At 43.7% G+C, this 22,223-nt stretch overlaps 1 protein-coding gene across 1 annotated transcript; it reads right to left on the reverse strand.

Annotated features, from left to right (window-relative positions):
• Positions 1-4,798: 4,798 nt before the first annotated feature.
• On the reverse strand, positions 4,799-7,663 carry SOCS1 (suppressor of cytokine signaling 1). The gene is made up of 2 exons (XM_054271128.1): positions 7,575-7,663; positions 4,799-5,693 (listed from the first exon to the last, which is right to left on the reverse strand). The coding sequence occupies exon 2, from the start codon at positions 5,617-5,619 to the stop codon at positions 4,996-4,998; it is 624 nt and encodes a 207-aa protein (XP_054127103.1). The 5' UTR covers positions 5,620-5,693; positions 7,575-7,663; the 3' UTR covers positions 4,799-4,995.
• Between the last annotated feature and the right edge of the window lie 14,560 nt (positions 7,664-22,223).

Consider the following 22,223-nt stretch of genomic DNA (forward strand, 5'->3'; position numbering starts at 1 on the left):
GATAATGTTAGAAATAATACCTATCCTACTTCAGTTTCATGAGTCTAGGATGTACCAGCTCCACTTCCAGATCTGTCTAGACAGTCTGAACAGTGATGGTACACAGGCAGGTCAAGAAATAGCCAAATGAGACTATTACATTGAGAATTACAAAATCTGTAAGCCTCAGTCAAGTCTATGTTGCAACATTTTGGGGACAATATTTTATCTTCTGTTTTCAGTGCTCAGACTGGGAACCAGAAGTTGTTCGAATCCCTGAGAGGAGACCTAAAATCTCAGCCTGAAAGTTCAATCTGACTCAAATTCCAGTAATAACTAGTTTCTGCTGTAGGGAAGTTGATTTGGGGAAAGTTTGATTTGAAGGGCAGTTTCAGTTTGAAGGGCACAGGGTTGCAAATACTCTGCAGAGCTGCAAGGAACAGAGGTAGGAAATTGCACACAACCTTATGTACACACAGCATCAAAACAGACCATTCTCAGCCTCTGAATTTGTTGAAGGTCTATCAAGTAAGAAATCTTTGTGATGCAATCATAGCTCTTGCATTTAATTTTAAAAAGATATTTACTGTTATTTAATAAAACTGTCTGCAGAGAAGTCGGTTATTCCCTGGTAATTGATTTTGGTGGACGTAAAATTTTGCTACAGATGTTTGGATGGTATCCTCTGTATCCCTTTAGGAGTGATGACCAGATTTACCATTCTTTTACTTGGCTGGGAGCTACAAAGAATAAATGAAATTAAGACTAACTGAGATTAAAATGACAACAGAAAGGTGATCCTACTTTGCCTTGCTAAAAAGAGCAGAATGAAAGAAACTGGGCAAATGGGGCTTATGGTGCAGATAGTTATTTGTTTTATTCTGTTTGGCTGATATTCCATCTTCACAGTGTATCTGTACTCCTCTCATAGCTGAAGAATATAGAGAAATTGTTTTGCTATGTACAATCATCTATCATTCTTGCCTTCAATAGCTACATCCAAAGCATGTCACTGAGCTGCAGACAGAGGGGAAATACTTCTGGCATGTGGGTAACTCAGCTGTCTGTCAGTCAGAAGTTTATATTCTGACTCTGGCTTATGCAGGTTTGCCCTACTTGAGCAGTGGTTTGTGTGGGAGAAGTTGGGCTTCTCTTTACACTTCCTGCTGGCCCATGTTTCTGTTATTCCATGGTGACACAAGGAACAAATTAGACTAGGGTGTTGCAAATTTGGCTGCTGTACTGGGAAACAGCTGTGGATGAAAACTACAGAAACAGTGACAGGATCTGAGTTATGCAGAAATATGACAAGTCAGAGGCAATGAAAATGGCACTTTGTGGCAATTGGGAGAAACTTCCTGGAAACTTAGGGCACAGGCAGTTGTTACACTTGGCACAGAAAGCCATGGAGAGTCCTGAATAACCCCCTGTTACAATGCCTTTGTCTCAAATGAGTGGAATCAATGAATGAATGCATTGCTCACAGCTGTTGGCACTGTGAATGGAGGGTGGCAGGAGAGGCAGGGCCTGAATGCCAGCCCAGCACAACCCCGGGATGTGAGGAGAAGGCTCAGGAGGTGGATGTGCTGTTCCACAGAGGGTTCAGTACCAGCAGGGTGAAGAGTTGATGGTTAGATATGGGCAGAGTGTTGCCCTAGGGGACACTTTTTTTCTTGTCTGTTGAAAATAGCATCAGTGCTGACTGCAGCTGAACCTCATTTCTTGTAAATGACTTCAATCATAACAGAATTAGTGTGACCACACGGGCCCTGCTTGGCGTTCAAGCTCCTCCTCCTGAGCACTCGGTAACTCTCCACGGCTTAAATAAAACAGCTTTGTGAGTTTCTACAAGTCTATTAATTTGCTCATTAGTGTTTTACAGCTGTTGCATTGTATGTAACTGAACTACTCAGAAAGTAAAACGTGTTTCGGCCTAAAGGATGAGGAGGCCTCAGTCCTGCAGCCTGTGCAGTCCCAGGAGCAGGGCCCTGCTCAGAGCCCACCCTGCTGCTCTGGGCACACAGCCACGGTGCAAATGGCATTATCTTAAAGCTGTCCTTCCCCACTAACTGTGAATATTGCAGCCTCTTCCAAAGCATGGCTTTGCTGGGCTCCTGAGCATGGCTCGAATTCTCACATAGTCCTTTAACAGATTGACTGTTTACTTTTCAGCCACAGTCAGAAGGTCAGAGGAAAGAACTGGTTGAGGGGAAGGGACTGGAATCACCACTCTTCACGTGCTGTTTAGCAGGAGGGAGTAAAATCTGTTGCATGTTTCTATTACTTCAGGTGCAGAGTACTGCAAATTCCCTATTTGACCTTGCTACTACTTTATTAAAACTGAGGATGAGAGATTTGACAGCTGAAATTACTACAGAAATCTTCAGGAGATTCCTGCTGTCCTCCTTAGATGTGACACCACCCTTAAATCAGTGTACACAGGTAAGCAGACATTTTAGAGAGCCCTCCACCTGCTCTTATAGAAGGAAAGTCACAGTGATATTGTGAACACACATCCTGTGATTAGGATTTCCTTACTGCATTGGAGCAACCCATATTTACCTATTAGAAAGAGGATCTGCCTGGCCACTGTATTGCATGCTGGGGAGAAAGAGAGAAGGAAAGGAAGGGAAAGAAAAATAAGGCAGGTAAAGATAATGTAATTTAAAAATACAAGTCAACTTTGTCTCCTCTTAAGAAACATTTTATACAACTCTGACCTTCTTGTCCTTATTTAGTTTTGGTTATGTATTTTTTTATCCTGAGTTATCCTATATTTGCATTTCATACTAAAGACAAAATGAAGATATTTACGCACTTCATGTGGGAAGATATGGCTTATTTCTGCTAAACTTACTCTAAAGCAATAGAAGAGAGAAAGAAAACAGTTTGTTTCTGCCAGGAAGAAAATGAAATTGACTCAATTCTTATGCTTTTCATTCCACACCTCTCGGGGGAAGCCCCTTGTTCTATATCTAGGTCTAGTTTTGCTTGGTTTTCTCAGAGGTAGCAGAGAACCTTCTAAGTTACATGGTGCTTGTTCTACCAGTAATGCTGTCATGTGGGCACTCTTCTGTATAGCAGGGCAAGAGGCATTAGTTCAGAGCCTGAAGGGTTAAAAGATAGTAGTGTGGATCTGGGAAAGAGTATGGGGAAGGGATAACAATCCCTGCTGACAGCAAACCAGTCCGGCAGCCTTCACCCTACAAAGACTTTTTTTCCAATTTAACAATGCTATTCACATGCAGGCAGAAACTTTGCTCCAGTCTCCTATCTGCTGCACAGCACAGCATTCACTACTTCCCAAATTTATATCCTTGCAGCTGCTGTGGGAAAATGCATCATTTGACAACTAATTCCAGCTTTAGAATTAAGCAGAAATGCTTTCTGCTGTTTTAGGACTGATCCAAAGAACATTTTTAGGGAAGCAACACATCAGAAACTCACGTGATACTGCCTGTGTGCTTTTTCCCTTTTTTCATGTCCAGTCCTGACTGAGTGATCCTTAGTCGTGTTTGAGGAGGAAACCTATTTATTCCAAAGAAATGTCAATGAAGTAAGAGCTGATTTGGTAAATATTAAACAAATGATTCAGTAAGGATCACTATAGAACATACACTCAGTGTCTCCTAAAAGTGGCTTTATCTTTAAAAGGAATGTGAATTACAGTAGGGGGAGTGACCTTTTATCTCCCAAACTCCGAAGAAGATTACTTCATTTACTGCTTGCAGTTCCTGTAAGCCCTGTAGATCTAGGCTGATAAGAGTACATTTCTGTGAAAGACTCTGTGCCTTCTTTGAAGTGATTTGGTTCAGCTGTTTTTCTAAGTCAGCTTTTCATGGATTTCAGGAAATGCTTGGGGGAGAGGAGAATCACTTTCTCATAATGCAGGTGACACTTTGCCAAATCAGGCATTTCAAGTCATTCACAGCTGCAGTTTCTGGGGGCACTGTTTTTGTGTTTCATGAGCAGATGGAAACAGAACAGTTAACGTAGTTTAACTTTCTCTGAATGCAGTTTAGCTACTGGAAATTACAGCTGCAAATGTAGAGGCTTATGTTCTCTGGATTCTGTCATGGAGCAAAGTCATAGATTCTTTTAACATGTCAAATCTCTGCTCTTAAATCAGGAGGAATTTAAGATGAGAAACGTCTTTTTTATGTGTAAGGATGCCTGCACCTTTGCCATTTGTGTATACAAATTTTCAAAGGGAACTAAGCTATCCTTTCCCCAATGCACCACAATGATACAGCATTCACAGACTTTTAAAGTGTGTGAAGAGCATTTCTGGACAGTTTTATTTTTCCCCACCGAGGTTCATGGGGTTTGGTTATGTCAGACAGCAACGTCTTCTAGCTCAGGGTTTTGCACCTTTCCACAGAAATAAGGCAAACCAGTGTTGGTGCAGCTTGGTCAGCCAAGGGTTTGATTTACTCTGTCAAAAACTATGCACCACTGCAGTCTTAAGACATTGTCTCTGCTCTCATGGGTTTAGAGGTGGATTCCTGGGCAGATTCACCCTGAGTATATTTTCTACTTGCTTGCCCTTTTTTGTTGTAGGCTTTTGCAGGCAGGAATCCTCTGCCTGCTGGACCAGCACTAAGACTAATTTGTTAAGGCAAAGAAGCAGCACCATGTGGAGACCTGTCTGCACTTACACACTCAGTTAAGCAGTTAATCCGCCAGCAGGATAGCTGTCAGAGCCTTTAAAACTAAAACCAGAGATGCTATTTTTTTAAAAACTGTGACAATAAAGTTTATTATGTTAATATCATTAAAAATATTATAAAATAGTAAAATATTCTGCTTGGCAGAAAAATTATGCCAGGGTTTTAAAACCCCAGGTTTGTGCAAACAGTTTTTGTAAACATAAGAAGTCAAGTGTTCAGGTTCCATCACAAAATACAGTAAACTGCTACAAAAATAAGTTTGCTCACTGTCAAACATAATTAAAAACCCAGGAGGATGGATTTTGTTACACATGTCTAATGTGTCCCTATACAGTTAATGCTGCACTTATATCTGAAATGGGAATGATTTCAGGTAGTCCTTTAAAACAGGATTGAGTGGGATCTGATTTAAGTTCTCTCTTCCAAAAGTCTTCACGATGCTTTTCCGGCAGAGCTCCTGCAGCGGCTGCACCCGGACCTTGCGAAGCGGGGTAACCAGTACCTTCCTCGGGGAGCTTAGGTAATGTTCCAGCAGCTTAAAAAGACAGTCAAAAGTCTCTTTGCTGCCATCCAGGCTGAAACGCCCAGTCTGAAAATTAATCCGGATACTGGTGGGCCCAGTTGCAGTCTTAACACTGATGGCAAAGAAGCAATTCTTTTGTGTGCTGTCCCTGATGAGGAAGGTGCCCTCGGGCTCAGACTTCAGCTTCTCGTGGGCAGCACTGACACTCAGAGGCCCCCAGTAGAAGCCACAGGCATCCAGCAGGCTGCTGGCTCGAGTGATGCTGCTGAAATCCGCCTGCGAGCGAAAGGTTCTGAAGTGCGTGTTGCCCTGTGCCTGCACAGCGCCGGGCCGGCCGGGGCCCGGGAAGCCTCGTGCCTGGGAGCGATCCCGTGCCGGAGGGTCAAGAAGCCGTCTTGGGTCTGCTCCAAGTGCATTATCTGCTGACACCTTGCTGTGCGCTACCATCCTACAGCCGAGAGCAGCGGATGCGGTCTTCCATAGCGTCACGGCTACGGCGGGGCGGCCTTCCAGCAGCTACTCTGCAATGCCAAGGAGAGACACCATGTGAGATCCATCCCCAGGGACAGGCGGCCGCAATCGCTGAATGACCGCCTCTTCCACCGACACACCTCCCACCCATTATAAAATAATGAAATATACATTTTGCAGTCTGCACCAGGCAAGCAACTGCTCTCTGTTGGAGAAGATTAGCAGCCTATCACTACGGCAAACTCCAGAGCTCCAAAAATATTTAGCAAGGATCATTAACAGCTACAGAAGATAAGAAGTTTCCCTGCTATGAGCCCTTTCAAGGCCTAGCAACTCAAATGACTTCTCAATGAGAAGTCATCTCATGGGCACCCTCTCCCATTCTCAAGTTTTTAAAGAAATCAACAAGGTTTTACAAATGAATTGCCATTTTTTCTGCCTTCCCAACTACAATGTCAGAACTCAGTACACAGTGTTGTTATTTGGCGCATGCATTGTGTGAAAAATTGAAAGTGGATGAAGGCTGTTTTCCCAGATAACTGGGGAGGAGAGTGAGGTGAGGTGCCACAGTATGACTAAAGCGTAACTTGGAGGGGCAGCCTGTAGCACGGTCAATTTACACAGTAATCCTAAAACTTCTTTCCTCTCTCCTGTTAACCTGAGGCTCAGCTATAAAAGGCCATTTCCATTCTCCCAAGTTTCCCTTGGGACAGCAATGCTACAACCTACTAGCTTATACAAATGAACCTCTGTGAACCCTTAAAGCATTACTCCACAGTCTCTCTCTCTTTTTTGTATCACATGCACTTTAAGTGGCCCAATCTAAATTGCTTCCTATTGATATATCTTTCAACATGAGGGACTAAATTCATCCCTCGTGTTACTTCAAAGGAATTAGCAGTGCTGCACCAGGAATGAGTTTGGCCTGAAATGTCTGCCTCTGACAGTGTGGTTCAATACATCTCCGCTGGCTGCCTTGACCTTACTGGCAAGCATAGATTTCAGGATTTATCCCTATAGTCAGATATAGATCTGCAGCAGCAGCTTGTTGAGAAACCTTGAAGGATTCTCAGAAATGAATCCCTCAGCCGTCTCACAGTTCAGGGTAACATGCTAATGAGAATTTCTAAGAAAGTATGCCGCTGGATTCCTGTCTGCGCTAATTTAACAACTTGATGTTTATTTTCATTTAAGTCACATTACTTCCTCAAGCACCTACGAGGGTTATAAAATCCTGAAGCTGGTAAGTAACAGGCTGAAAGTAGCATTCGGCTTGCTTTGCACAGCAGACGGAAACCGATGCCAGTTTTTTCCAATTACTGAGCCAGGATTATCGCTCAGTGTTTTAAGTTAAAAATTTAGTTTTAGGACACCCTGGGGAGACATAAGCACTAAGCCTGCAATCTAAAAATCAAAGGGCTCCCTAGCAGAAGCCGTAGGGAGCCAAGCGAGAGTGCCTTTCCAAAGCGTACAAATAGGGGACACGCCAGTGTTCGGAGCCCGAAAGCCAAGGCAGGGATCTGGGACAAGGGTGCCACGACTGCGGCGGAGCGGAGACTTCCGCGGGCTCCGGTCCCGGCCCTGCCCGGCGGGTCCCGGCGGCGGCGCGGCCGAGCGGGCATCGCGGGCCCGGGACTGCCCCGGCTCCCCCCGCCGGCGCGGGGCCCTGCAACCCCCCTGCGTGCTCCCTGTAGTGCTTGTCCCGCTGTTTTACACTAGGCACAACAGGTCTGTGCGAGCACGAGCACTGAGCCAAAAAGGGAGGGGAAAAATGTATTAAAAAAAAAAAATAAAGGGCCAAGACTCCCGAGGCCACCGCGCTCTTGGCACATCTGGCAGAACTCCTCCGATAATCTGAGCTGCGGCGCCCGAGCCCTCTCGGCGCACGTCGCTGTTGGCGCGACCCCCCCGGGGCAGACACCCTCCCTTACCTCGGGGTGCCGCGGGTAGGGGCCGTCCCCGGAGCGCAGCACTCGCTGCCAGTCCCCGTCCCGCTGCTAGTCCTGGTCCTGGCCCCGGGGGCCGGCCGAGCATCCTCCGGCGGGGCCCCTGCCTGGCGCCGCGGCGAGCCGGGGCTGCCGCGGGGCGGGCGGGCGAGCGGCACCTCCAGCGCTCCCGGGCCCTCCAGCGCTCTGTGGCGGCGCACCGGGCCGGCTTTGCATTTAAAGCGGAGCTCCCCTCGGCTCCTCCCCTCCTTCTCGGAAAACACATTGGCCTTCACTTTCGCTTTGCCTGGGCGCCGCCGCCGAGGAACGCCCCGCGAGCTCCCTGCCCCGCCGCTGGGGATGCTCTTCAACCTGTCTTTTTCTATCCGAGTTTACTTTTTTTTGCTTTTTTTGCTTTTTTTTTCGGGCAGCCCCGTTGGAGCAGGCGGTGGCCGCGGGCAGGGTCGAGAGGTGCTGCGGGGGAAATCCGAGCACGGAAGCGCTCTGAGGGCCCAGGGAGGTCGGGGGACATTCGAAGTAGGTGATGGATGAGGCTCTGATGGCAGCTGCCTCAAAACGTGGGGGGAAACGGGAGGAAAAGCAAGCAAGCAACCACTGCGGGGAGGTGTGACGTGAAAATAGCTGCTCTCCTTTGAGCTAACAGGTCAGCATGGACAGAAGAGGTAAGAAGACCTAATGTATAACTTAAATGTTAAAGAAAGGACAAAATATTAGACCAATAATCTCAAAGTGCAAAAAGCATTAAGAAAAGCTTATGATCCTTACATTGAGAAGACTGTAAAGGTGTTACACTGGGATTTTGACTTCTTAAAGCAGAATTTCCCTGGGGTTTTCTCCAGAGTAATCAGAATTAAAAGTAGCTTTTCAAATCCCAGCTGTATTTATAACCTTGCCAGCAGCCAGTGCAGGAGACTTTGAATGCTCTCCTGCTCACCCAGAAGGAGATTTGAAACCTCAAATACCACACCAGTGTCTTATGTGCTCCCTTCAGCAGGCTCAGTAAAGTGTGCTTTCTTCTAAAGAGGATGTTTCTTAAATAACCACCAAGTCTGAAAGGCCAAGAAGTTTCCCTGTAGTTAACATGATGTTTTGTGACAATGCAAAGGAATTGTCTTTGTCAAGTGATTAAGGGGAGAGGGCCTGGCAATGCCTCGTGAGTTGGGATGAACTTCAGGGAATGTATTTCTTGCTTTGAGACTAAATATTCTTTTCAAAATCCAGTGTGATCACAGACTGACTTAACCTGATGGCAATACATCACCTTACAGTGATGTGCAGCCAGTGTACAATGGGTGAATCTTGATATTCATGATGTTTTAGCCACCAAAGTTTACTGCTTATGTTCTGCAATGCAGGAGAATAGTTGTCATGAATTTGGAGAAGCAGTATGCCATTAATTTTAAGACCTTGCACAGAGACTCACTTTATGCTCAGACTCCTCTCAAGTTTTGAGCAACAGAGCTTTAGTCAAGGTTTGGCATAAGCTGCTGGGGAAGCTCATAGCAAAAGCATGAAGGACTGCTGAAACTGAAACTTCCCCTAGAATTTGAACATGCAGTATTGCCACTCTTTGGCACAGCGTGCTCCATGCAGGAGTAGATTCCATGGCTGGTCTGGATATGGCACTGTTGGTGTTCACAGAGGTAGCACAGCCAGGCCTTGCCCTTAACAGCTTAAAGTCTACTTAGGCAAGACAAAGTCCCCTTCCTCCCCCCAGCACTTCAAAGAAAAGGGTTCTGAAGTGCTTAACTCTGTCAACATAAAGTGAATCAGAACCAAAAGTACAGCTCAGAGCCTCTTAACTCCTCCCCCAGCCCCCGGGGCGCCCAGCGAGCTCCCTCCTGCTGCTGCAGCCTTGTCCTGCCGCCTGTGGCTTTTGGGGCAGAGCCCTTCACAGCTGTAGTGCAGCACAGCGGGGAGCGTGTTTCTCACATGAGGCAGAGCTGGCTCAGGGTTGCTGTAGATGTGCCAGGAAAGCTGTTTCACTCTCATGTAATTTTTAATTTTGCAAGATCACAGGGGAAAGAAAGATCCTGCAGGTGTACATGCAGTCTGTCTGCCATGGACTGAGTAGTGCAGCTCACAAAGTGTCAGTCCAATAAGTCGTGTTCATTGAGCAGGAATGTGGTAATAATTGTTGCAAAGCTTCAGAGCTTGGCAAGGCTCGAATGGGTAGGTGAACTCCCAGTCACAGAGGAGAGTGATGGAGTGAACCTGCCAGCTTGGACAGCAGAAGCCAAGAGTGTCAGGCTGCTGCTTATGGAGTTTGACACCATCCCACAGTGAGAGTGTCTGGAGTGCTCCATGAAGTGCCTTAGAAAGGCTTGCCCAGGAGAAATGGGCTTCAGCTGTAGTGTGTGAAGGAGATTTGCACAGTGAGTGAAGTTTCTGTGATAGGAGTTGAGGGTTTAGATGTGAGGGTCCCACAAGTTGAGCTTTCTTGGGAAATCTTCAGTTTTACCCACTCATGCTTTGGTTTTGCAGCTCTCCATTCCCATCGTTCCGTTTCCTTTCCTGCATCCTCTCCCCGGCCTCAGCAGTTGTGCCCCGGGAGCGGCAGGATCCCGCAGGTCACTGTACCCAGCAGAGGGCACTGCGGAAAGGGGAACGGGCACAGCGGCTGGACAGAGCACTCAGGGAAACAGCTCCAGATAAAGGACTGAAGGTAAAAACCCTGCCACTAGTCCAGGTGATTCTGACCCGTGCTCTGGCAGCTTAAGGAGCACTTGCTGCTTTTTGCAAGGTGAATTAGACTTGGAGTCTATTTGGTAAGTGAAGCCTTCCATGTGAAATGCCTGTGAAACAAATTGTGTTTCTTTCCCTGCTGATGATCTCAGGAAAGAAATGCAAAATCTGGAGAGAAAATTACTGGGAGACATCACCCCATCTTCCTTCCTCCCTTGTTTCTAGAGAAGGAAAGTAAATGCTTTGGCTCTGAAGGTTCGTATCAGTAAACCTCCAAAAGTTAGGACAAGGAACAAACTCAGCTTTAGTTAAAATTGAAAGTCCTTAGCCCTATTTTGTAAACATTGTTTTGAAAAATGACAGAAAATTCACAGGAATTGCTGGGCACTTGTGCAGCAGGAACATGGCTTACTGACTACAAACAGGACAAAGGTGACAGGGAATATCCTTAGAAAGCACTGGGAATAGGGATGCCAGGCAAGGTCTACCAGGAGGCAGTAAGAGATAAAACGTGGTTCTGAAGATGGTTTTGAAGGTGGGAGAGTACTGTTTCTGTTTGGGATATGTGAGACATTTGCCTGTTGGTTAGTTTTCCAAAGCCCACACTCTTAGCCCAGCTAACAGCAGAATAATGCAGGCAGAGCTTCCTCTATTTGTGCTCCAAGCCTTTGCTCACCATCTGAAACCACCAGGAGGGATGAGGTTGTGATACCATGTGGGATATTCCCCAGTATAAATTCCATTATGGGGCATTCCACACCCTGCTGAATTCATCCCCACTGCAGGGACAGTCCTCCAGAAAAAAAAAAAAATCAGAAAACCTGAAAGGCTTAGGAAACCAGCAGGCACTCCCTATTTTAGCTTTTTCCTAGCTTTTGAGAATAGAAGCAGACACTGATTCTGTTATGAATCTGGATTACTGGACAGGCCAATGTGTCTGTAGGACAGCATGTTGTTTAGAGTTTGGTACAGTAAGTTGGTGATCAGTGTGGGAATTAATACAGAATTACTATTTTCTTGCAGAAATGGTTCAGTAAATAGAGTCATATTTGACTATTTGTCTTTTGAGGTTAGAGCCTCTCTTGTGCTGATACTGTACATGATAGCTTTTACATGAATGTGCTCAGTGTCTAAACTGATCAAATCACCATCATCTTTAGAAAAGGGGAACTGAAGCACCAAGAGATTCAGTGATTTGCTTCAAGTCAGAGAGTGAGATAATCTGCAGAAGGGCTAGGAATGGAACATAATTCAGGTCTTCACAGCCCTATACTAGAAACTTAACCACAATACCATCCTTCCTGTTTTAGTGGGTTTTGTTTTCTTCTCCAGAATCTGAATTTTCATTTAAACGAAACCCTTGAAATCGGAATTCTTTGATTTTGCAAGTAAATTAGACACCACACTGTCTGTGAGTCTGCTTTCAGATGCAGTGAAACCAGCAGCACTGAGCCAGGTGTGAACCTGTCACCCACTTTGATGAAGTGTTTGGGTTAGAGTTTGATGCATTTAAACAGGACATGTCCAAGAGATAACAGCCACTGTGACATTGCCTCACACATTTCCATTCCCATACTGTCCAATCAATCATTTTCTAAGTTAAGAGGTAATAAAATGGGCCTGATTAATTCAGCTCATCTTCTTATCCTTTTAGTCAACCCTTCCAGGTAAAACAGCTACAGATGTGACTCACTTTACACTGGTATTGGTTATCATGCTAGGTATCACTGAAGAACAATGTATGTCTGGCCAGGCTGCCAGTCACAGCAAATTCATCATTATACCAAGAACAAAATACATTTTGAGGATGTCATCAATTTGTTATCAAGCCTTGGTAAGCATCTATCTAGACAAGGGCAAGCCAGTTGGTACAGCAATAATTAATTCTGTCTGAACTGGAATTTGTGCTGTTTTGCAGAGAATGTCCAAGTCAGATCCCATCCAGATGGGATGGATGAGAGGAATTAGTGGTTTTGCTTTCTAAAAAGGATGTGCACGTGTGTGCTGGCTAGAATGGAGAAGTGTGAGGTTTGGAAGGTAAGCAAATTAAGCTTAATTGTGGACTAAGGCTGAGTAACAGCTGAGCCTCTCTGTCCCTTAAGTTCCTTCGAATAGTCCATGTTGTCTGAAATATTTCACTGTAAGAGATATTAACTGCTGTTTTTCAAATAACCAATAAATTAACTGTCTGAGGCTATGAGAAAGGTTTCTTTCTCAGCTGGCTATTCTGGAATTGTTTATTTTGAATTGTGTTAATTACTTTTTCAGGTTTCCTTGAGCCCAGACTAAATGGATCCCGTCTGATGTTCAGTGGAAGTTCCTTGTTGATATTAACTAAGTCAAATCAAGATTCACATTAGTCTCATGAATTCAAATGCTGAGCACTTAACCACATGAAAATGTGGTTTGGGCTTTCTGCATTTCAGTAGTTTAGACATCCTTCTTTGTAATTAGTTGAGTGGGGGGAAAAAAAGGGAAAGTCTCAAATTGCTGTTGAAATATTGTGAAAGGGCAGCCTGCTTTGTGATGGTTTTTTTCATCCAAATGACAAATTTGTCTTGCTGGATTGTGTGTGAGTGTGTCTGTATGTGCACACTCCACAACTGATGCAGGAACTTTGGATCCCTAAAAATAATGTAGGTGCTAATTGAAGAGGTAGCAGCGTGCTGTTCAGGGGAACTGCAGCAATAAATACTGGGCTGGAGATGTTAAAGCAGAAGAATATTAAGCTAGTTTAGCTTTCAGATAGATGAACTGGACCACAGAGCTTTCAGTGCTGGCTAAAGGAACACATTTTATTCTTGGGCATAATTAACACATGGAGAGATTTTTATGGTTGGGGTGAGGTAAAGGAAATGATTCAAGTGTTCCCTCATCTTTGGTTCTTAGTCCACAGAAACTGAATAAAATTCATTCTTAATATAGTCAAATGGATCCAAATCTCAGTTCCATTTCTTTGAATGTACAGAGATTCTACAGTCCAAATTAAAAGGAAAAAAGTGGTCTTGTTCTTAAAGAGAATAAAGACTGATGTGGTGCTGTTACAGGAGGCAGAATTAGCACACTGGAAACTGAGAAATGAGAAGCTGATGGCAAAGCAGTGTTTTGCAGCATCTCAGCCAGATCCAGGTGGGTGACTCACTGAGGCACTTTCAGATTATTTGGTTGGATTTTTAAAACTTGAATCCATCAAGCATGGATGACTAAATCTGAATAAATCACTGTTAATACTCAGAGAAGAGATCTTCCATGGGCATGATATGCTGGCCTCTGTATTCCTGCTGTGTTTGTAATCTACATTCATTGACAGATATTTTTTATGGTTGCAGTCAAATCCCAGATCATAAACCACCAAACTCTTCTGATGATGGAATACATTTGGTTCTTCAGTATCTAATAACTCCTATACCCAACAAACAGAAACTACTGAATGTGCACCTTTTGTTCTACTGTACAGATTGGTCCAATATAGATTTTATTATTGGCTTCTGCTCTTCAAAGTATTGAGGAATTATCCAGATTTCTGTTCCTCCTCTGTCCCTGGAGAAAGGATAAGTCCTGATAGGTGGATCAATAATTTTCTTCAGAGTACAAATATTAATTCCTCATTTGCCAAGAAAAGAAAAAGAAAAAACCCCACCATAATTGCTCTTGTGGAAAAAGAATTGGATTTTCTTCTTCAGACATTTTCCCTCTCCAGATTTATTGCAAACCTCAGCCAATTTTATATGTGAACTCAACAAGCTGAGTGCAAAATGGATTAGTTTCACCATGTTCCAGCTCCAGGAAAATTTCTAGGAATCAGGAGAATAAGCTGACAGTTTCTGATGAAAGATAAAAAAAGTCCCTTAAATGTAGAATTTTTGGCATCTGATGTTATTTTGGCATCCAACTATATTAATGAAGCATCTTCTAATTTTAGAAATATCTTTATAAGTTATATACAGACCTCACCACACATACTTTTGGATTAATTAAGAAGAAATATTATGTTATGTAAAATTAGTGTAGCTTAGCATGCAGGCCTTGATGTCCTCTATCAGTAAATTAGATAATTAAGAATATGAAAGTGGGAAGAGTGCCCAGCCTGGAGGATTTCCTACAGGAGTTCTGGAGAGACCTTACTGGAGAGAGTTGCTCTTGTAGGGAGGGTTTCTGTCTGTGGTGACTCACTTTTCCAGGGCCACTTTGTCCTCTGAGAGTGCAAGAAGTCCTATTGTCACTTGTGTTAAACTGGAAATGAGTGCTGTGCTGTATTTCAATTGCAGATCTATTTCAGGTCACAATAACGTCACAAGAAAATACTGGCAAAATTTCTGATAATGAGTCTGGAGGAAGCCTTACCCTTAATTACATTAATTGAATTGAGCTTGCCAAGATTATCTTCTAAAACTTACTGGACATGTGGGTTGTGACCTGTGCTGCCTGAAACCCTCAGTGATTCTAATACAGCTTTACTGACAGAAAAGCCTTTTGGAAAGGTAACTGGAGCTATTCTTATAGGAGAACAGTGTAAATTTGTATTTCTCCCCAGTTCTTTGCTCCAGCTGCCCTGTGCTGCCTCTGTGTTATACCACTGGAGTATGGACTGAGTTACCTCTCAGTTTTTGTGGCAGTACCAACACTGTGTCCGTGACCTTCAGGATTTACTTCTAAACAAAATGTTCTGTATATTGCTGACACTGCAGCCTTATCCAACATAAATTCATACAGCCCTCAGGTAGTTGCTGATTTAGTCCATATCTAAGCTGAAGTTCCATAATTAGATTTCTCTAATCATCAGTTTAAAAATTCAGATTAGCTGTGTGATAAGTTGTAAAAAAAAAGCAGATATAATTCTTCTCATGCCAAGTGTTGGGGCCTTTTCCCTCAAGAACTTTTATAGGCAAATACATACAATTAAGCACCTACTACAGTACTGGCAAGAAATACCAATAAATGTATGAATGTAAATTTAAATACTGTGCTCTCTCTCATGACTTCCCACATAAATAGGTTTACATACTCTCTTCCTGGATCTGTAAGAAAGGTTGAATTACTTACAGGTTAAATTACTGCTTTTTGCAGTTAGACCCTTTGTAATTCTCATACCATGCGGTCCTTACCTTTGGCAAAGGTGGAGCAGCTACAGACCAGGTCCTGCATATCCTGAGAGGTTTGCTGAGCTTCAGAGGCCAGCCAGACACCCAGAATTTCTGGCTACATTAAAAACGCCCCAGTATCTTCCCAAGTCCATGCTCAGTCTGTGCTCTGTTCAGGAGGAAATTTCCTCGAGTTTAGACTGTTTTGCTGAAGACTTGGCAGGAGTTTCATCAGAGCCCTTCAGAAGATTTCCTGTTCCAGTGGTGTATAAACACAGCAACAATAGGACAGTGGCTGTGTTCTTAGGAAGTGTCACAGAAATTCTTTTCTTTGTTGTGCACGGTGAACATTTTGTTCTGTATGTGGTGCTGTTGCGTTATGAGGAATGTGATGGATGTGCTGTGGCTATAGGAGAATGCAAATGTGACTTCACGTGCAGACTTGACTTCTGCATCCAAAACGCTGCCCGTGGCAGTTGGGCAGACATCTCCAAGGAGATGTTTTTAGCAACATGGAAAAGCAGGATTGCACAACAGAGCAGTCCTGGCCTTAGATCTACTGCTAAAAATAGCCTATTTTTGAAGAGATTAAGGACAAAGACATTCAAAGCTCTCTTCTAGATACACTTGGATTACAAATTTTGAGTTAACTTAAAGGACACTGCCTAACTCCTCCAGTTTAATTCTGGCTTTTTATTCCTTGCATATTTTATCCTTCCTTTCTTAGTGTCCCATTTTGCCCAGGGTAGTCATTGATTGACCATTGGGCCAGAGACCAGGGCAGCCCCAGGCAGGGCTGCCAAGAGATCCCTGCACTGGAGGGTTCCAGGTGTCAGGGCTGGAAAAAACAGCTTGCCTGGATCCAAAAAGCCCTCACTTGTTGCCTGCTTATGGGCCATACTAAAAATAGCTCACCACTGATAATGGTGCATTGTCTTATTCCAGCAGTAAGTCATAGCATTCCACACTTTTACTTCTCTGTTTCTAGGAAATTCAATAAAAACTTGGTCCAATACACACACACACATACACAAGAATGCATTTACTCTCAGTGGCTGCATTTACCATCAAACTTGGTAATGTTTCCTGAAATTGGTTTCTGATCCCCCAAAGGGCTGTGGGTTTTTCTTCTTCTTTTTTTTTTTCTTTCTTTGTTTTTTTTTTCCTTTTTTTCAAAAGTTAATGTCAGGGAAACTGAACGACATACATGAAACTCTGAAATATCAACTGTGTAGATAAATTGTGGCATCAGGGGCATAATGTGTATGTGACCTGCCTCCAGTTCCATGAATTCCAGTGAATTCCCAGTTTCCTCTAGCGGGTGGCAGGCAGATCTGAGTGTGGCTATTTCCTGTTCATTTTGAACCCTCAGTGGTTGTGATGGTGGGTGAAGAGTAGGAGGGCTGTGATCTGGGGGAGAGGGAAACCCTGGACTGGAGCCTGGGGAGGTAAAACCCATTGGCTCTTAGGGAGTTGCACTCATTGAGTTGTTTCAGGGCATGTGTGAATCCTCTTCATGTGACAGGCCAGCTGCACAAAATGCTAAGAGTGGTACAGCCTGCAGGTTTTGGCAAACAGATCATCTCTCATGACTCATGCAGCATCCTTCCTCTGCTGTGATGATCTCTCCTCTGCCTATGATGATCTCTCAAATGTGACCTTCAAAGGCAGGGCTAAAGCTGAATCTGGCTTCAAAAAGTGACCCACAAGCAGAGTTTTGTGCAGCATAAAAAAGAGAAAGTGATCCTGAGTGTCTGAACCTGCCAGTGTAGGTTGCCAAAGCAATTCTTGCTGAATGAACTGCATGTTTGTACTGGTTATTTAGAAACAGCTTTAAGAGACTTTCCTCTCCTAATTTCACTCATACCTTAACTTTGAGACACTGACAGTGTCACTGCCAACTTCCCAGAAGTCCTGTGGCTGATTCTAATTTACATAAACTATTCTGCATACTGCTATATGCAGACAGAAATGGGTATCTTCTTGGGTTTTGTTTCTTCCCTTATCTCCTCCCAGCCCCCTTCTCAGGGCTGGGGAAATATGACACATGCCTGTGCAGGCAGAAGCAGACCTGGGAGGATGTGTGCATTTTTCTACTCTGGGTTTACCACACTCAGGAGCACTCCATGACTGGAGACAATTCCTCATCACTGGGGATTTAGTAACCATTCCCCTCTGAAAATGGGATTTCAGTGCAGTCATGAGGCTGTGCAGAGAGCCCATCACTCTTCCAGAGAATCGTTACCCCATTTCCTCTTCTGTTCTCCTAATTAGGAGTTTGCACTTCAGTAGAGCACATACCACAGCCTTCCTGCCATCCTGTACCCTGGTACACACACCATGGTTACATAGCCAAGAACTGAAAAACTGGGCAATATCAGATTTATATTTGCATATGCAACCTGAAATCTGCCCACTCACACATGTGTGCACTGACTGACACAGGGGTGCTGGGGAAATGTGTGATCTCAACTCTCACAAAACTAGGACAGAATTGGCAGGAAACAAGGAAGGCCCTGTCTCAATTTTAAGGGCTGGAGTTTGAATTAGTTTTTTTTAATATGGTTTCCTATAGATAAGTCTGTGTTCTACAAAGAAGAAACTTTGCTAGCATTCCAGAACAGGTTTTTTTAATACAAACTTACTGTTGTTTTAATTATGTTAATAGCCAAAAAGATAATGTGCTGCACGTGGGAGTGCAGGACTCTCCCAGGTGCTGAATGTGGAAATCACTGAGTAGAGGCAGGATAGGCTGGCAGAACTGAGGGTCCCCCTGCTTTTCTGGATCTTGGAACTCCTGCTTTACTTAAAATTAATCACAAGACACCAGAAGTGTTCAAATGTTGAAGAAAAGTGCCTTTGTGGTACTGTATCTGCCTGTGCTCACAAGGCACACACTGCCAGCATGCTGGTTTCTAAACAGAGCTGAGCAATGCAAAGCATCTGTGCAGGTCAGGGATGACTCAAACAAATCTGAGTCAATAGAGAGGAGGCAGAAGGGGCAGTATTTCTTCCATCTGAAGTGAATGTATTGAAACCTCATGAAAAACCAACGCTAAACATATGAGGCCTTTTTGAAAGTGTCTGTGTGCAACTGCATCCACAACATGCAGAGTGATAAAATCATCTCCTGAGCTGAGTGGAATGGCAGAGCTGAAGGAGGGCTGTAAATAAAGGGTAGGCGGTTTCCTGCTAAAACTCCCCTGCATGTCCAAGAACCCACTGTGACTCAGCCCTTGCAGTCACTGGGAACTCGGCACAGACACCCTTTCTGGTTGGGTGGTTTTACTTCTCTTTTTGTACCATACCAAGAGGGGCTCCATTCATCCCTGGAGGGATCAAATTGACAAATATGACCCATTACTTTTTATTGTCTTAAGGTAACAATCTCACAGTAGACCCAACAGGACTGTTCAGACTTCTTGGTTAGCAGTGACCCCACCCACACCTGCAAAATGATGTGTCTGCTTGGATCCTTCATGTGAAAGTTCTTAGGACTTGTATTCACATACTTTTACTGGGCTCTTACATGCATCTCTTGATGGCCTAAAAATCAAATTTTTCTTGCTTTCATTTCATGTGCAAGAATATTCAGAAATTACTTTTCTTCTTTTTTTTTAAGAGTATGTGTGTAAATATGCTAAATAGGAGACTGTTGACAATTATACATTTGTTTATAATACATTTTCTAATGTACCTACTGTTCCTTCAAAGAATTAACACCTATGGAAAGATGAACTGAGATGGAAGAATCCCATATTAAGGTAACAGCAGTAGCAATGTCTACTAGCTTTTAGATCAGCAGCATCAATTCTCACTTGCACTAGAATATTTTATGTCTGAAGCAGTCACATATCATTTTATTCTTCTGGGCTCATGGTTTTGGAACATCCTTTGCCATTGAGACAGTGCTTTCCATGATCAGTTTGGAATTTGTACAGACAGTTGCCTTTTCAAAGTTCTGTACACACACAGCTTTAAACTTGGCATTGGGAATTAATAGAACAGGTTTGGGAGGTCTGCAGGTTACCATGAACTGACCTAGAACAAACTATTCTTTTTCCCTCTTTATCCATACAATATTTATTATGCTGCTTCTTTCTTTACACTTCTGTTTCTACCTTGTCTCTTCTCCACCACAGTCCTTTATTTTATTTATTGTACTCCCTCTGTGCTAGTTCCAGCTACTCCTTATTGGTTTCCTCCATAATAGTGCTGGAACATTGTCCCATCTAACCTTGCTCTGTGTGAACAAATACCTGTGGCCCAGGTTTAAAATTTAGTCTGCTCGATTTTTTTCTGCTTTCCAGCCCAATGTTATCTAAGTGACCCTTTAATTTCTGTTAAATACCTCTTTTAGTTTCAAGATCCAGTCTGCTGGACTTTTGCTTTCTCTCTCTCTGTTATATTAAGTATAGTTTGTACAGGGCTTTATCTTTTATCCTTCTGAGAATTGTCTACTTTCTCCAGAGTTTTCAGTTTGGCATCTGAAGGTTGTCTGTGGTTCCTTGTTAGTGAACTTCCTTTCTGGGAAGTTCAACCTCCTTGTATTCTGACTCAAGTCATTAGCATCAAAGTACATTCTTCTTTTTCTTTCAAATTCCTATAACTGCCCACTTTTCTTCTCTTTTCTCTTCCTCAGTCCCCTCCAGTGCCCCCCACAGCAGTGCTCTGCAGGGCATGGCCTCACCAAAGCTGGCTCTCAGTCGCTTTCCCTCAGCCAAGTGAATGATGGAGGTCTTGGTGTGCTTTGCAACCCTCCCCTCTGAAAAGCAGGAGTCAGGGTTTGCCCAAGTACACCTGAGGAGCTGGGGAAGGAACTCAGATTATTGCAGAGGCCAGAGGGAGCTGAGGGGCAGCTGGCACTGGGGACCTGCCAATGGAGAAGTGGAGTGAGGGACACAAAGATCACCGGGTCCAAAGACAGGGGGAGCTGACAGCAGTGGTGAAGTGCTGGAGATGTGGCATGGATGAGGGACTCAAAGGCAGGAGGGGCTAGGGCTCACCATCTTTCAGAGCTGGTGCCATCAGCTGAGACTCTGGCTTGGGGACCTAGGACACAGTGACCTGCCCCATCCCCCTTCCTCCCCATGAACTGCCCTAACCTCTTTTTCTTCTACCAGCAATAGTGTCAGTACATTCCACATTCACTTCCAAATAGGAGGGTTAATAGACAACCTGACCACTCTGATATCCACGCTAAATGATAATTTTATTTCACCAGGTGACCAGAACTCTCCTCCTCCTCTTCCTCCCCCACATACTCTCATTTTAAGTATAGTACTTAGGGAGGATTGTGGGGTTACGTGGGTGGCGCCCCACAAGCAGAGTGGGTGCTGTGATCCTGCCTTCTGAGAAGAGCTCACCAGAATGACCAGGGAGGGCAGTGAGTGGGCAGAGCCCAGTCTGGGAGTGCTGCACCTCCCAGCATCCTGCAAGGTGACTGCTGCCTGTGCCTGTGACAGGACAGCCTGTGCCCACGTCAGGGGGGAAAGTGCTGCACCTTACTGGTCATGGTGACTCATTTGCACCTTTTGCTACATATGGCACGAATTTCATTTTGAGTTACTCCTGTGCATCATTATTTTCAATATTTCCTTCAACAGAAGCTGGAGCCACAGAGGTGAAATTACATTTGCCAGAATCTGTCATTAAAACTGACAGCTGGTTCTCATTAGAAATAAAAGAATCAGGTTTTGAACAGCTCTAAACAGTGCCATTTTCAAGTAGTTGCATGTGGAGTAAGACTGTCCATCAGAAATAATAAAGAGAATATAATCCCAGGTATTCAAATGCACCTGCCTGTACTGTTCCCCTATTAGAGTTGAAATCAAGCAAGGAAACAGTACTTGGGGGACAAGTCCAATTAATCATGAAAAAGAGGAATTTACCAGATGACTAGCAAGCCTGTTTTAATTTAAAGGGAAATTTGTGTCACTGTTTTGTCTTTTCATAACAGTGTGTGCAACTTAACACTAAGCATTAGCTTCAGATGGGCTTTTGTACAGCCTTGGATTACATCCACAGTTTTGGTCTCATCCATATTGTGAGGCTGCCAATGTCTCTTTGGCCATCCAGATTTATGTCAATTGTTTATGGCCTCAAATAACTGTACTGCAAACTCCTGGACTATTCAGAAGACATGCTCTGCCTTCAAATACACACCTTTGTTGTGGCTTGGAAAAGTTTCCACCAGGACTTTACCTTAGTGCCTTCTCTGGTTTTTTCTTGTGCATGTATTGAAGTATTTTACAGGACAGATTTAACAGGAACTTTCACACTGCCAGTCAGGTGTAACTGCAAGGGTTTTCTGCTGAAATAGAAAAGCCACACTGAGAAATAAGGCAAACCAAGATAGCCAGAAAAACACTCACTTGAATTGTGTCTGTTTATATTTAAATCTCTCGTTTGGAGGAAGTTCTGTTTTTACCTATAATACTACACAAGTTCCTACAAAAGTCACTTCAATGTTATTATTACTCAATTTCTGAAGAAATCATTTGGTTTTGTGTTTAGAAAACTTACTGCCAAGCCCCCTCTGCTGGAGGGAAAAATTGTTTTCATCCCTGCATGCTGAAGACATCTAAAAGCATTCCAGCTTATTACTGTGCAAGTAATTACAGGCTTAGAGTTCACAAGATCTTTACCACCTTTCTATTATTATCTATCATTATCTGTCATAAGTTATGCTTTAGAGAAGAGTTTGGATGATCACTGCAAATTTGTTCAAATTATTCCATCTGAATGAGTCAGTGTGTTGAAAATTCATCTTCTCAATTGATTCTTTTATCATCCAAGTTATTTTCAGCAGTGTCCACCCTCTCCATCCCCTGCTATATCTCGTATGTATTATTTACATCCTTTGTCA

The sequence above is a fragment of the Melozone crissalis genome, unplaced genomic scaffold (genome assembly GCF_028551555.1).
Source record: "Melozone crissalis strain CALT ecotype California unplaced genomic scaffold, PUWL_Pcris_2 ptg000012l_1, whole genome shotgun sequence".
NCBI lineage: Eukaryota > Metazoa > Chordata > Aves > Passeriformes > Passerellidae > Melozone > Melozone crissalis.

Bases quoted from the DNA above. Each gene is read 5' to 3' on its own strand.
- SOCS1 (XM_054271128.1), bottom strand. From the start codon at position 5,619: ATGGTAGCGCACAGCAAGGTGTCAGCAGATAATGCACTTGGAGCAGAC.